Source organism: Phaethon aethereus, assembly GCF_964289735.1.
Source record: "Phaethon aethereus genome assembly, chromosome: W".
NCBI lineage: Eukaryota > Metazoa > Chordata > Aves > Phaethontiformes > Phaethontidae > Phaethon > Phaethon aethereus.
In genome coordinates, this window is record NC_138581.1 from 27005114 (window position 1) to 27019759 (window position 14646).

General features: G+C 37.5%; 1 protein-coding gene across 2 annotated transcripts in view; it reads left to right on the forward strand.

Moving 5' to 3' along the window:
- LOC309415257 (ceramide transfer protein-like) overlaps positions 1-14143 on the forward strand; it is a gene marked incomplete at both ends in the record, with an annotated part of 145897 nt that extends 131754 nt beyond the window's left edge. The window contains 10 exons of one of the 2 annotated variants that reach the window (XM_082012723.1): positions 394-486; positions 1807-1893; positions 2890-2982; positions 3517-3591; positions 8572-8667; positions 9331-9463; positions 10130-10200; positions 11535-11663; positions 12441-12570; positions 14016-14143. In XM_082012723.1, the coding sequence (XP_081868849.1) occupies positions 394-486; positions 1807-1893; positions 2890-2982; positions 3517-3591; positions 8572-8667; positions 9331-9463; positions 10130-10200; positions 11535-11663; positions 12441-12570; positions 14016-14143 (1035 nt within the window). The remainder of the gene's footprint in view (positions 1-393; positions 487-1806; positions 1894-2889; positions 2983-3516; positions 3592-8571; positions 8668-9330; positions 9464-10129; positions 10201-11534; positions 11664-12440; positions 12571-14015) is intronic. The other variant, XM_082012724.1, reaches the window with a different exon arrangement.
- Between the last annotated feature and the right edge of the window lie 503 nt (positions 14144-14646).

Here is a 14646-nt window from a genome sequence, read left to right on the forward strand (position 1 = left end):
ACCTGAAAGGGGGTTGTGGCGATGTGGGTGTTGGTCTCTTCTCCCAAGTAACTAGCAATAGGACGAGAGGAAATGGCCTCAAGTTGTGCCAGGGGAGGTTTAGATTAGATATTAGGAAAAATTTCTTTACGGAGAGAGTGGTCAAGCATTGGAACAGGCTGCCCAGGGAGGTGGTGGAGTTACCATCACTGGAAGTGTTCAAAAAACGTCTGCATGTGGCACTTTGGGACATGGTTTAGTGGGCATGGTGGTGTTGGGTTAATGGTTGGACTTGATGATCTTAAAGGTCTTTTCCAACCTTAATGATTCTATGTGATTCTGTGATTTATTGGCATGCTGACTATTATCAGCCAGTTCGTTCTTGCTGCATCAAATAATCATGTAATTTTACAGGAGATAGAGAAAAGGAGAAGAATTGAAGAAGCATACAAAAATGCCATGACAGAACTGAAGAAGAAGTCCCATTTTGGAGGGCCAGACTATGAGGTACAAATTCTGCTTTTGAAATTTTTAAAAATGCTAAGGCTTTTAAAGATTGGTTTGTTTCTCAAAGGACTGCCTGTGTAAATCAAGGTCTTTGGCTGTGCAAGTGTGTTTATGCCACTTACCTTTTACTGCCTTGGAAACTGAATGAAGAATCTAAATCCTTAATTTTTTGAGAGTAGAAGTCTGTCTTCACCCCAGGCTTCCTTATTCTGCTTTTGTCTAAAGCATTTTGCTTACGGATATTTCTGCTGACTTTATTTTATTTTTCTTTTACATTTGATACTTCTCATATGCAAGTTTTGTACTCTTACTTTTTAATGAGTCAGCTGTATAGATATGTAATGTAAATATGAAAACCCTGACTGCAGAGGCAGTCCTAGAATCTGAAGTTTAACTTGGACTTTTAACTTGTCACTGCCACTTGAAATGTGTTGATAAATTCAGTTATTTTTAGGTTCTGCTTCATCTGTTAAACTGCATGTTTTAGCAGCTTCCTCCTCAGTTTGGTTATTTAGTCAAATTCTAAGGCTCTTAAACTGCCTTCTGAAGAATAATATAAGCTAATGCACCTATAATGCAGTTTGCATAACTTTTAAGAACTTGACCCTTTCATTTATGGTAATCAAGCAGGTTTCTACTTACAAATTATAGCCTGAGAAATAGTACTAATATGCTTCTCCCAGATATCCCTGTTGTAAAGTAGGTTTTTGAAATTTGCTGGACCAGTTTGTTTTACAGTATAATAAAAGCAGTAAACCTAGTCGTCTTAAATTACCATTTTACTTAGTGGACACGGGTTTTTAGTAGTTGACTCAACTCTACCTGCTGTTTTTTGTTAAACAACCTTCCAAGAATTTTCAGTAGTGATCCCCAGGGTTTTCTCTTGTCTTGTGCTTTGAGCTCATATCTGAAATCCACCCTAAGGCACTGGAATACTTAGAAGGAGTCTAACTACACAATTATGTTAATATGTTTACTTTACTGACACACTGTAAACATTTTTAAGAGAAGATATATGTTAATTAAAACCTAAATCAAAGCATATTGACACTGTATTACTCAGTCTTCAGTTTCCTGTTTTTTTGCTTGTTTCTAGAACTACCCCTAAACTGTAGTTAAAGGAAATAACTTCCTTTAACAAGTAAGGTTTTCAGATGAACTGTAATATAAGAATATTGGTGAAAATATTTGAGGTATATGGAAGAAATTTCCTTCTTTCAGTTATATGCATAATATATAAATATCTATTTCTAATATTAAACTTAAGCGGAGCTCTCGTGTCTCAAAAATTTTGAACTAGTTTTGTTTCTTATCCTCTAGGAGGGTCCTAATAGTCTGATTAATGAAGAAGAATTCTTTGATGCTGTTGAAGCTGCTCTCGATAGACAGGATAAAATGGAAGAACAGGTATTGATACTTGAGAAATGTGTTAATGATGGGCACTTCATGGAAGACTTCTGTGACTTAGTCCTGGGGTGCATCTCCTGAAACTCTAGATATTTTATACTGACACTTATAAGTGGAATTCACTACTTAATATTTGTACAGTTAAATATCATTGCTTAACACTAATTTTGAGAAAGTGACTTCACAGCTTGCATAGAAAAGGATAGTATAAGTGTTAAGCTAATTGAATGTCTTTGGTTTCTAATTCCTAAATAAGTGTATTGGTCCTGTATAAAACTTATCTTTATATGTAACTGATGCCCTGTGCAAATAAGAATATCAAATACTGCAGCTATTTTTTAAAACTTAATTATTGCTCTGAAGTTCCTTTTGACTGTAGCAATATGTGAAATAGGAAAGACATAGTTCTGTTGGTGTTTGTTTTTATTAAAAAATTGTGTAGGCTCTGGCTATTTTTCGAACTCATTTCTTGAATACACTTCAGTGACAAGGATCAAAAAGGGATAAGATGCATGTGACGAAATATATAGAATATGAGAACATATAGTAGTGTATAAAATGAGAGGGAATAACAAAGTGGTGTCTCCTTTGTCTTAAAAGGTTTTAGGCTTATGAATATAGTGAATACAATGACTTGGTTAGGAATTATAAGACCTTCTAGTAGACATATAGTGCCCAACAGTTTATCTATGTTGGGGTCTCTTAGCGGAAAGTAAAAGTTTTGAGTGACTCTTGTACTACTACATGGATGCAACATCCTTAATGCTGCCAATCTATTTTGCTTAACCTGGAAATACACCTTGAAGTATAGATGGATGGGTAATTCAGTGTCCAGGCCCATTCACTTCCTGAGAACTCCAGGAGGATGACAACTTCAGGTCTGTCATGGACAGCATTAGTTGTTGTAACCACTATATAGATTGAGGATGCCTCACTCTGTTTCATAGTCCACCCAGTAGCAGCTGGCTACCAATAATTAAACCTATTTTGTTGCAGTCCCAAAGTGAAAAGGTCAGATTACACTGGCCAACATCCTTACTTTCTGGAGATGCATATTCTGCTGTGGGGACTCATAGATTTGTCCAAAAGGTAAGATACTTCTCGTTATCTCCTCTGAATAATGGGCTGACATATTTCTATATAATATTTTATATGGATAGGTAAGATTGTGTTTCTAGTATAACTTTCAGTGTTTTCTGTTTTGGCTCAAAAAAATACTGATTTCAGTATCTATTTAGAATACTCTTGACTTGTATCAAGCTTGTAAGTTGGAGACTATATTAAAGGGGAAAAAAAATCCCAACTTGCTAACCGCAGTGTTTTTAAGATACCTTCACCAAAATTCATTTAATTGATTTAAAAAAATATATTTTAAAAATCCAGTCACTTGCATTAGGACCAGTTGACTTTTTTTAGTGTTACTAGAAACACTATGCTCTTCTTAGGGCTACACTGGGAGCATAATACATAATAGGTGCATGAAATCAGTGTTCACTGCTGTGCTTGCTGCTTATGGTGCTTTTGTTTTCCTTTTCTTCATTATCTTGTGCTTGCAAAGTTGGTACCAAATGCTCTGTTGTGCCTTTGTTCTGATTACTTGGTTTTTTTGTCTGTCTCTGGTAGCCCTATAGTCGCTCTTCCTCCATGTCTTCCATTGATCTAGTCAGTGCCTCTGATGTTCACAGATTCAGCGCCCAGGTACTGTATTAATGTGTAGAGTGGGGGTTGCATATCTTTGCTGTATTTCATCCTGGGGTTTTTGATACATAAATCACTGCTTGCTTTAAACTAGTATGTTGAGACAAAAAAAACCTCTCTGTTCCTATACTAAACGGTTGTCTTTTTACATTCTGCTTTCATGCATATCACTTGTGCAGAGGCCCAAATCTTGTGAAACTGTTGGATTGATTTCAGTAGCTTTAATAAAAATGCCTACAACTTGAAAATTTTGCATTGCCGATTATAATAAAAGTAATAAAAGAACACCTGTTTTGTGTGGCCTGGATATGGTCTTTGCTTCAAATTGAATAGTTTTTCTTGCTTTTAAATCAAAGGTTTAATTTTGTCTTTAAATTTTGTTTGTCACTTGTAAGTGATAAGGTTCTATTATAATTACAGAAAATATTTATACACTTCGAGCAACAGTTATCAGTATTTTTTAAAAGTTGGCTCCATTACCCTTGTTCCCATTGGTTCTCACAAGCCTCGTCTCCACTTAAAGTCACAGTGTCCTTCTTTTTTCCTAGGCATGCTCTGTGAGGAGGGGGCTTTCCCTGCCCAGGGGCAGGTTTCTATCATGCACATTACATGTTAATTAGATGTTAATTAGGATAGTTCACTCAAGGTTGAGTAGTTGTGTTTCTTTTGTGATTATCTTGCTCCTTCCCTCAAGGTTACGCCTTGTTAACTGCTCACAGAGGCTAAACAATACCCCCAACTTCATTCCTTGCATGCCTTCAACACCCCCAAGTCCTTCTCGGCAGGGCTGCTCTCAATCCCTTCATCCCCCAGCCTGTATTGATACTGGGGGTATCAATTCCCCTCTTACCTTTGCATTTAGCATAAAGCAAAAAGCAGCAAAATACAAAACAAACATATAAACGCCAGCTTTGTCCTTAACAGATTAGGAGCTAGGGGAGAAGAGTGAGAGGGACCTGAAGATGTTGCAGGTAAAGGTTGGGAGCATGGAGAGGATTCTTTTCTGAAAGAAGTGTGACCTTGAATATTTAAATAGCCTACATTCTTACCTGGCTTGGATTGTACTGTCATTGTGTCACTGGAGAAAAAAAAAAAAAAGAACATTTTGTAGGAAACCTGTTAGTAAGTGGCAGGAAAAGATGGCCTGTCTAAAAGCAGAAGCACAGATCTTCCGGGTGTTTATAGTTCATTACAACTTAAAAAAAAAAAAAAAAAAAAAAAAAAAACCACAAAAAAAAAAAAAACAATCCAAGAAAACCCCCAAAACTGGACTGATAACTTGTGTTTCTGTAGAGAATTTTATAGTTAAGATAAAGTCAAATTTATATTGAAAGGTTTTTATTTTTATGTTTTACTTTGAGGGTTTTGACTTGATTCAGTTACTGTTTTTCTTCCTGATATTAAGTGTATTGCCCAAAGAGTATGTTTTACAAACAAAATTACTGCTTTAAATTAGAAGTAAATAATATCTTTCAATTCTATATTGTATCAGAAAAAGGTCATTAAGTATTTTTTAATTTTGTTTTATACGTGTACTACTTGCTCAATTATGTTTTATAGGTTATTGTGATAAACTGTAAACTGTTTTGTTCATCAAACTCTGTGTATATGTGTTAGAACCATGTTTGCTAAAGTTTTCTTAAAGCATTAAAGTTTAGATGGTAATGCTAAGAATGAAAGAACTGTATAGTAAGATGGAACAGCATGATAAGAAATCGGTGCTTAACACCTTGAATACCCCTGGCTACAAGACAAAACAAGCCCGGCAACAAGACAAAACAAGCCCAGACAAGACAAAACATGCCCTGAGGTAGAAGGGGAGGGGGGAGCGGAGTAGATTGCAATTGGAAGATTCGAGAGAAGGCGCGAGTGAAAAAAGGTATAAAGAGAGGACTGAAAGACCTGTTAAGTTGCCGGCCGTTGGTAGAGCAGGAGACTCCCCAGCCGCCCAGCGCTGTTTTGCTTACTGGTCGCTTGCTTTAATAAATCAAAAATTTCTTTGACTAGCCTCTGTCACTCAATTGGACAGGTAAATTTATAACAGTTATGAAGCCTAGTGTGTATATAAAATATTTTTGTAAGTTGTGCAAAAAAACACTTATAGGTTCAGGCTATTAATTCTGTGATTGTACACTTTGTAGACTAATCTGTATGTTGGTCAATTGACTAACCTTTGCTTGCAGTGCTTTTCCTTTTTAAAAAGGTTTTTCTAGTAATTCAGGAAAATAGTGTCAAGTACATGGACTTATTTCCTGTGATGAGCTTTAGTAGTTGCCTACCTTTCAGATGGAAAAATTTATTAAATTGTTTCTAGCACTTGTGAATATTACACAGCAATGGATACTTTATATTTTTGTCTCTATTTTTATTTGGGTGAGAGTGGGATTTGGAAATGGGGGGACGGACACAAAAGAAACAGAATAAGACTGTATATTTAAAATGAAAATCCATTTCCTGTCCCACCACCCATTTTCATGCACATAATTTGGAAGAGAAAAAAAGAGGTATTCACATAGCTTGATAAAAACATATCAAATATTTGGCTTTTAAGAAAAGCACGCAATTGTCTAGCTAAATAATTTTTAAATGGGTATTTTATAATAGTGGAGTCTGCATCATCGTAATTTTTTGGAATATAAGCATTTCTGTTCTGTTTGTCTAGCTGGCAGCTGTGCCAATGAAACAGTATAGGCATGCTTTGCTCGTGACTATTTCCTTCACTGCTGTTTCAATGTGACTTCTGATATGCATTCACTTTTTTAGAGCTTGTCTGCCTCCTCTCCCCCCACCTTGTTCAGCTTTTTAAATGCTCTTCAGTGAATATTGTCTTTCAAATCTTACAATGCATTGTAATTCTATTTGGAGATACCTGAGGTAATTTCCTACATGCTGAAATAAAACTGTCTTAGGTAGAAATAGTGAGTTTTGACAGTTTAGAGGTGCAAAAGAAAGATAGGGAAGTACCCATTGTCCTAGGGTGGTTTTGAGGATTCCCGAGAAGGGTAGACACATATACACAGACTACAAGGGGAAAAGCAATAAGCGTTTATTACCTACAAGCATGCATTACACTAAGGGTATCTTGCAAAGCGATTGTCTTACTGACCCGAGGACTGTGATGAAGATGGTACATCCGTACATTCTTGTGTCGTCTTGTGCTGCGTGCTCAGCTCAGCAGTCGGTAGGTGCCAGCTTTATGTGGGCGTCCCCACGGAGGCAATGGTGGCCTCACCGTACACCAAATCCCCTGCTCTTTGGGAAATCCCGGTATTTATACATTTGCAGAGGAGCGGGTTTCGACACACGTGACCAGCGAGTGCCGAAACACGCCTCTGTTGCTGACTCTTAACATAGGGAGCCTATGGCATATGCGCCCGCTGGTCAGGCGCGCTGCACACACCATAGCCATCCCATCTATTGGTTTGTAGGCTTTGTACACACGGCATATTATCAATCATGCTTAACCCAATAGCAAGATGTTGCAAGGATTCCTCCCTCCACGTCCTCCCCTAGTATTGTTCAACTTTCTTATCTCTGTGGGAAACCATCTGGTTTTTCCTACCCAGCCTGTTATCTACTTCTCAACCCAGCTATCTGTTTTTCTCACTGTGTTAACTGCGATGTTCTCACAGATCGAAAGTCCATCTTTCAATCCCTCTGCTGTGGTTTTCTCTGCTATCTACTTCTTACCCAGGGTCCAACTACGGACCAAAATCCCATCTTTTAACCCCTCCGTATATATGCCACCATGTGGTCCATGGTTGGAACATGATGCTATTCTCCGAAATTCCACCTTTTTAACCCCTCTGCCAGTGTCCAACTACAGACCAAAATCCCATCTTTTAACCCCTCAGTATACACCCATAAAGAATGAAGTTGGAAGTTGAATCAAGATTTTGGCTGTTGTTTCTGAAGGCCAGAAGTATCTGCTTGTTCTTGACTTGTGATCATAGAATAATAGAATCTTTGTGTTGGAAGGGACCTTTAAAGGTCATCTAGTCCAAGCCCCTGCAATGAGCAGGGGCATCTTCAACTAGATCAGGTTGCTCAGAGCCACGTCCAACCTGACCCTGAATGTTTCCAGGGATGGGGCATCTATCACCTCTCTGGGCAACCTGTGTTTCACCACCCTCACTGTGAAAAAATTTCTTCCTTATGTCTAGTCTAAATCTACCCTCTTTTAGTTTAAAACCATTACCCCTTGTCCTATTTCAACAGGCCCTGCTAAAAAGTCTGTCCCCATTTTTCTTCTAAGCCCCTAAGTACTGGAAGGCTGCAGTAAGGTCTCCCTGGAGCCATCTCTTCTCCAGGCTGAACCACCCCAAGTCTCTCAGCCTGTCCTCATAGGAGAGGTGTTCCATCCCTCTGATCATTTTTGTGGCCCTCCTCCGGACCCGTTCCAACAGGTCCATGTCTTTCCTGTGCTGAGGGCTCCAGAGCTGGACATAGTACTCCAGGGGGGTCTCACCAGAGCGGAGTAGAGGGGCAGAATCACCTCCCTCGACCTGCTGGCCACGCTTCTTTGGATGCAGCCCAGGATACGGTTGGCCTTCTGGGCTGCGAGGGCACCCTGCCTCCTCATGTCCAGTTTTTCATCCACCAGTACCCCCAAGTCCTTCTCAGCAGGGCTGCTCTCAATCCCTTCATCGCCCAGCCTATACTGATACTGGGGGTTGCCCTGACCCAGGTGCAGGACCCTGCACTTGGCCTTGTTGAACCTCATGAGGTTCACATGGGACCACTTCTCAAGCTTGTCCAGGTCCCTCTGGATGGCATCCCATCCCTCAGGCATGTCAGCTGTGCCGCTCAGCTTGACATCATAGATATGCTCTGTCAGCTTGGTGATAGAAAGCTCTGTTGTCCAAGTTCAGCTCCTGCACAGGATTTGAAATACTGACTTGTGTCTTCCAATACTGTACAGTCACCTGCCCAAGAAGATGGAAGGAATGATTTAAAAATGTGTATTTTTTTCTTTTAAAGGTGGAAGAGATGGTACAAAACCATATGACGTATTCCTTGCAAGATGTAGGGGGAGATGCCAATTGGCAGCTGGTGGTAGAAGAAGGAGAAATGAAGGTAAGCATTTGCTCTTCTGCTTAATTGATATATGATATGCTGTTAGGACAGATAGTTTTATTCTGAGTAACCTGGTCTAGTTGAAGATGTCACTGCTCATTGTAGGGGTGTTGGACTAGATGACCTTGTAAGGACCCTTCTAAGCCAAAGATTCTGTGATTCTACGATTCTCTTTGAATAGTATCACTAAGCAAGTTATGCTGTTAAAACTTCTCTCTAAGAATAGCATTGTTTAAATTAGGACTGGAGTCTACAAGAGCTGCAGTCTAATGTATTTATTCATGTAAAATCTTATGCAACTCTTGCAATAGCTTTGTCTTTGCAGATTCCTTTCTAATTTTCTCCTACTTAAAACTTGGTATCAAAATGGTATGTAAATTCAATGTATGAAAATGTTATATGGTAGCAAGTTACTGTCGGCTACTCCACTGTGCTTTTATGCATTCTTGTGCATAGTGGTAAATAAGGTAGCTTAATCATTTTTGGAGTAGAGATTCTCAAAATACTGGTATTTTATGTGAAGGTCCATGTAAGAACGTTTGCATTGGTAGTTACCAGAGAACACTGACATGGCAAATTATTCATGTGTTAGTCTTCTAGGTAAGTTTTTGAACAGTTTTGACAAATTCTGTTCTGCATTTCTTTTTTTTTATTTGGCCACAGGTGTACAGAAGAGAGGTGGAAGAGAATGGAATAGTTTTAGATCCTTTGAAAGCAACACATGCTGTTAAAGGGGTAACAGGGCATGAAGTTTGCCACTACTTCTGGAGTGTTGATGTTCGTAATGACTGGGAAAGTAAGGAATCCATTCTTAAACTGCTTATCAGCAAGCATATTGTTTATAACATTGACCTAATATCTGTGCTTGTTTACTGTCCTGGTTTCAGCTGGGATAGAGTTAATTTTCTTCCTGATAGCTGGTATAGTGCTGTGTTTTAGATTTGAGATGAGAATAATGTTGATAACACACTGATGTTTTCAGTTGTTGCTAAGCAGTCAAGGACTGTTCAGCTTCTTGTGCTGGCCTGCCAGCGAGCAGGCTGGGGGTGCACAGGAAGCTGGGAGGGGACACAGCCAGGACAGCTGACCCAGGCTGGCCAAAGGGATATTCCATACCATATGACGTCATGCCCAGTATATAAACTGGGTGAGTTGGCTGGGGAGGTGTCGTGGCTCAGGAACTAACTGGGCATTGATCGGCAGGGTGGTGAGTAATTGTGCTTTGCATCACTTGTTTTGTATATTCTTTTATCTTTTTTTTTTCCTGTCCTATTAAACTGTCTTTATCTCAGCCCATGAGTTACACCTTTTTTCCGATTCTCTCCCCCATCCCACGGGGGGGGGGGTGGGGGGGGGGTGGAGGTGGAGGTGGAATGAATGGCTGTGTGGTTGTCTTAGCTACCTGCCGAGTTAAACCATGACATTTACTGATGGATTTTTCCCCCCTCCCCCCCCCTTTTAGCAACAATTGAAAATTTCTATGTTGTGGAAAATTTAGCTGATAATGCAATCATCATTTACCAGATGCATAAGGTAATAACACTTCACCTGTATACACACCTTAGTGAGACAGTCTGGGGCATATGTGTTCTAATCTGTTCTGAAATACTTTAATGTCTTAACAACTCGAAATACTATTCAAAACAACAGTTCAGAACAAGTTCTCTATTAAACTGCAGTTTTGTCAATTTTTCAAACTTGGCTTGATAGCATAATTGGTTGTGTATGTGTCTGATAGAGCTTGTAATAACAAATGAGGACTGTTTTTAATCTCTTAAGTATATCACTGCCATCAAGGCAAGGGTCATCTAAAGCAAACTGAAGCAATAAATTGACACTAACTACAAGGAAGAAACCCATACCACTGTATCATATGTTTTGTTGTATTAAGGCAACCACGATTAGTTGACATATGCATTTGCATTATGAGGTGGTATAATTTCTGGTACAACATTTGTTCTTTTAACTTCATTATGATTTTTCACCCCAACCAGTTCTTATGTAGCTTCATTAGAATGTTGATTTGACTTAACCCAATAACTGTAACCTAACAGGTTCAAAAAAATTGGGAATGAAGTGTACAAATTAATCTTTAATCTTGCATGATTCCAAGTATTAGTGTACTCAAATATTAAAACAAATCTATTTTTTTACAGTTTTACTAGTAATGTGGTTACCTTAAAACTGCTGTAACAGCAGACATTTTTTTTTTTAAGAAGGCAGTTGTGTGAACTGTATAGTGTTGTGGTAAAAGCTGGGGACTTTTTTCCCATTTTGAGTGTAAGGAAAATGGCTTCTGTATAGTTTTACTTTATTTTATCAGACGCTTTACTTCTGAAACTTTCTCTTAGATAACACCAGTTTACCATATCTGTCTCACTAAAGTAGTAGCAGCTTGAAATAATGTTATAAATATTTCTTGTTCTCTTTCTCTCTCCCTCCCTCCCCATATTTATGGAGACATAAATAACTGTAGATGCATCTATTTGTACTTAACCACTAGTTCAGTTTGTGGCTTATAAGTATTAAGTACAATGTAAACCTGAGGTTGAGAGAACAAGCAGGGAAGTGCCTCTTCATGGTTGTCTACTGAAAAAGTCATTGCAGCTTGGCTTCCTGCCTTTCAAAGGCCTTAAACTTTTGCCTTAATTTTTTTAAAAGGAAGTGTAGCCATATAACCTGATACACATCTGTATAACACCTATGTTCTGTTTCAGTTTTGAAAATTACATTAAATTACTAACTTGAAACTTTTTTACTTAAATGACTGACCTGTTTTGCCTTGTTTGTTTTTTTCCTTTATCTAAGGATAGTAAGTACTTAATTTGCAAAACTGGAAAAGCTTATATTCAGGTGTTTCTCTGCAGAGGGTGTGGCCAGCTTCTCAAAGGGATGTGCTGTATTTGTCTGCCATCAAAAAGATACCAGCATTCAGTGAAAATGATCTGGAAACATGGATTGTATGCAATTTCTCTGTGGAACATGACAGTGCTCCTGTAAGTGTCATTTTCATTTTATCAAGTTCTGCTTTTAAGATACCATTTTTCTATTATGTGGTGATGGTCTTGCAGTACTAGTGTAAGGGGGGGAGTATGCAAAAATACAGTTTGTTTAAACCAGATGATACAGTGACCTGATGAAGGCATTCTGAGCCAAAAGCTTTCTTACCTTATCTCAACAGTTGGCAGATCTAAGGTGTTGCAGAAAAATGGAAGCAAAATTTCTGGAGATGTGAAAACATTTTAAAGAAATGAGGTTACTTTGTATGGAATCAAATCAATAACTGTTCGGTATTGTCAGACATGGGAATAGGCTTGTATAACTGTAGATATGGAATCTGTTAAACCTCCAGCTTACACAGTTCTGCCTTGGTTCTGTCGGATAGTAGCAACGATTGTTTTCTTAGGAGTGTTTCTGTGCTGATTGCTATGCCATTGCCTGCTTACAAGGGAAAAGTTACTAACTGATGTTTGTAAATGCTGATGTGTTATTCTTTAGATGTTTCCTTAGTTGTGTCAATAATTGAAATAATTCATTGTATTCAGCAAATGGAAACCTGAGATTCAGGCATTTCAATTTAACCCTTTCCCTATTCACCCATGTACCTTTCATTCACATTCATGTTACATCCATGTAGTGCTAGAACACAAACTCCCAAAACACAACTTTTGGAGTGTCTTAGGCTTTATACTAAATTAAAATGTTAGCAGTCAAATATGCTGAAATAAACTTAGTTTGAAGCTTACAAATGTTTCATTCTTTATTTTTGGCAGCTGAACAATCGCTGTGTCCGTGCCAAAATAAACATTGCTATGATTTGTCAGACGTTAGTAAGCCCACCAGAGGGGAACAAGGAAATAAGCAGGGACAATATCCTATGCAAGATTACATATGTAGCTAATGGTAAGTCTAAATTTTTTCAGTATGATATTCATGATATATGCTAATTCTGGGGAGCTGAATACTGGCAAAAAAAAGTTGATGCAGTTTTCTGTTAAACTTATATATAGGATCACACTTGTGCTCTTCATGGTTAAAAAGACTCAAATTCATGTGCTACATCAATCAGTGAGTGGGATTTTTCATTGTATGGCATTCTGGGAGGAATAAATGAAAGTAATGTGTAGCTCAGTCCTAAGTACCTGAACCTTGGGGTGGAGGGGGGTGGGCAGAAGAAATGTCTGCAATTGGGATGACTTGGCATAAGCTTTTAGCTTCAGTGATAGTCTGGGTTTTTTTATTCATATATTGCTGTCATTTTTTTCCCCCAATTCCTCTTGTTAGTCTGAAAAGCTGCTGATAGTAAAGATACAGTTCTTACCCTCAATATTAAGAAGGGACAAATAAATTTTGTATGAGGATGCTTGCAAGTTGTATAATCGAGTCTACATATTTTTAAATTTTTTTAACTGATAGAATCTTTGGTATTGAATGCAAAGTTAGCAAAGCCAAACTGTATTGTTACTGTACCCGGTATTTAGCGGTGTAATATAGTATTGGAACCATATACCTATTAGCTCCTCTCCTGCAGCAACAAAACACTTTGAGTATCTCACCTGCTTATTATTTTTGACCACCTATTACATGGCTTACTAAAGAATCAAAGTCTGAAAAGTGGGTTCAGTAAATCTTTGCCATATAGGAGTGATGCAACTTGTATTCAATCCTGTACAAATAGAATCATAGAATAGTTGTACTATATATCATATAGTGATACTATATGATGTTAAACTCTGGGGTAAGCTGCTTTGTTTCCTGTTTAGAAATTTCCCAATTATTTAAAAAATACATTTTCATTGACAGATTCTGAACTGTGATTATATGGGAAATGGCAGTTTTTTCAACAAAGTACTTGACCTGTGAATTTAAACATATTTTAGAATCAGTTCAAACTTTGTTTAAAAGTGTTTAAAATTTCAAAATTGTTTAAAATTTCAAATTTGTTTAAAAATAATTTGTAAGACATTGGCTATGTACCAATTCTGCAGGCAAATGCAGCAGTTATTGAAAAGTTAAGACTGACTTCTGTTTTCTTTGAAATAAGAAGTAACTTGAGTCTCTTTTTCTGTTGTTTCTTGGAAGTACTTAAAAAATATCATCTTTCATTTGGGCATTCCCCAAAGACAACACATCATGTTTAATGTTTTCTAAATAGTGACATCATAGAACTGGACTGAATTAGAGTATTAAGAATAGAAAGTGCTGCAATACAAGCTGTAAGGGCGTAAATTCTGCTGATTATTCTTTCCTGTTACTTCAGAAACAGTTGCAGGAATACAAACTTAAATTTTCTTTTCTAGTTAGCAGATTTGTTGTATTTCAATGTCTGGGTTCCTGTCTACTTCTAGTGAACCCAGGAGGATGGGCACCAGCATCAGTGTTACGGGCAGTGGCAAAACGAGAATATCCAAAATTCTTAAAGCGTTTTACATCATACGTGCAAGAGAAAACGGCAGGAAAGCCTATTTTATTCTAGTATTAGCAGGTATACATTCATTTTTTATTCTTGATTCACTGTTGTAAATATTTAAGGCCAAACAGAACTGTACAATCTAGAAATGTTTTATAATTAGCATGAATTCAGTGCTTAGTTTTAATATGTATGCAATATACTTTTTAAAACATTCATGTAATTCATGTGTATTATTAGCATGAAAAATAAGGGCTGCACAAGTTATCAAGCATTAGTTTTTGTAGACTTACTAGTTTGTCTTGCAAGTTTTTGCATGCATGTATAATTTATGTAGAAGTATAAAAGGATGAAGTTTTTTTTCCTCAGCTATCACAGGCATTTTACACTTGTTCTGAAAAGAATACATACTGAAGTTTCTCTAGAGCCTCATGAGATTTTGATATCTTAAATTATAGTTATAATTGCATATCTGATAGAATATTATGAAGGTTAAAGTATTATTTTATATTGACAGAATAGTTTAGATCTAGGATTTTTATTAATGGAACTTTTCTGACAAACCAGTG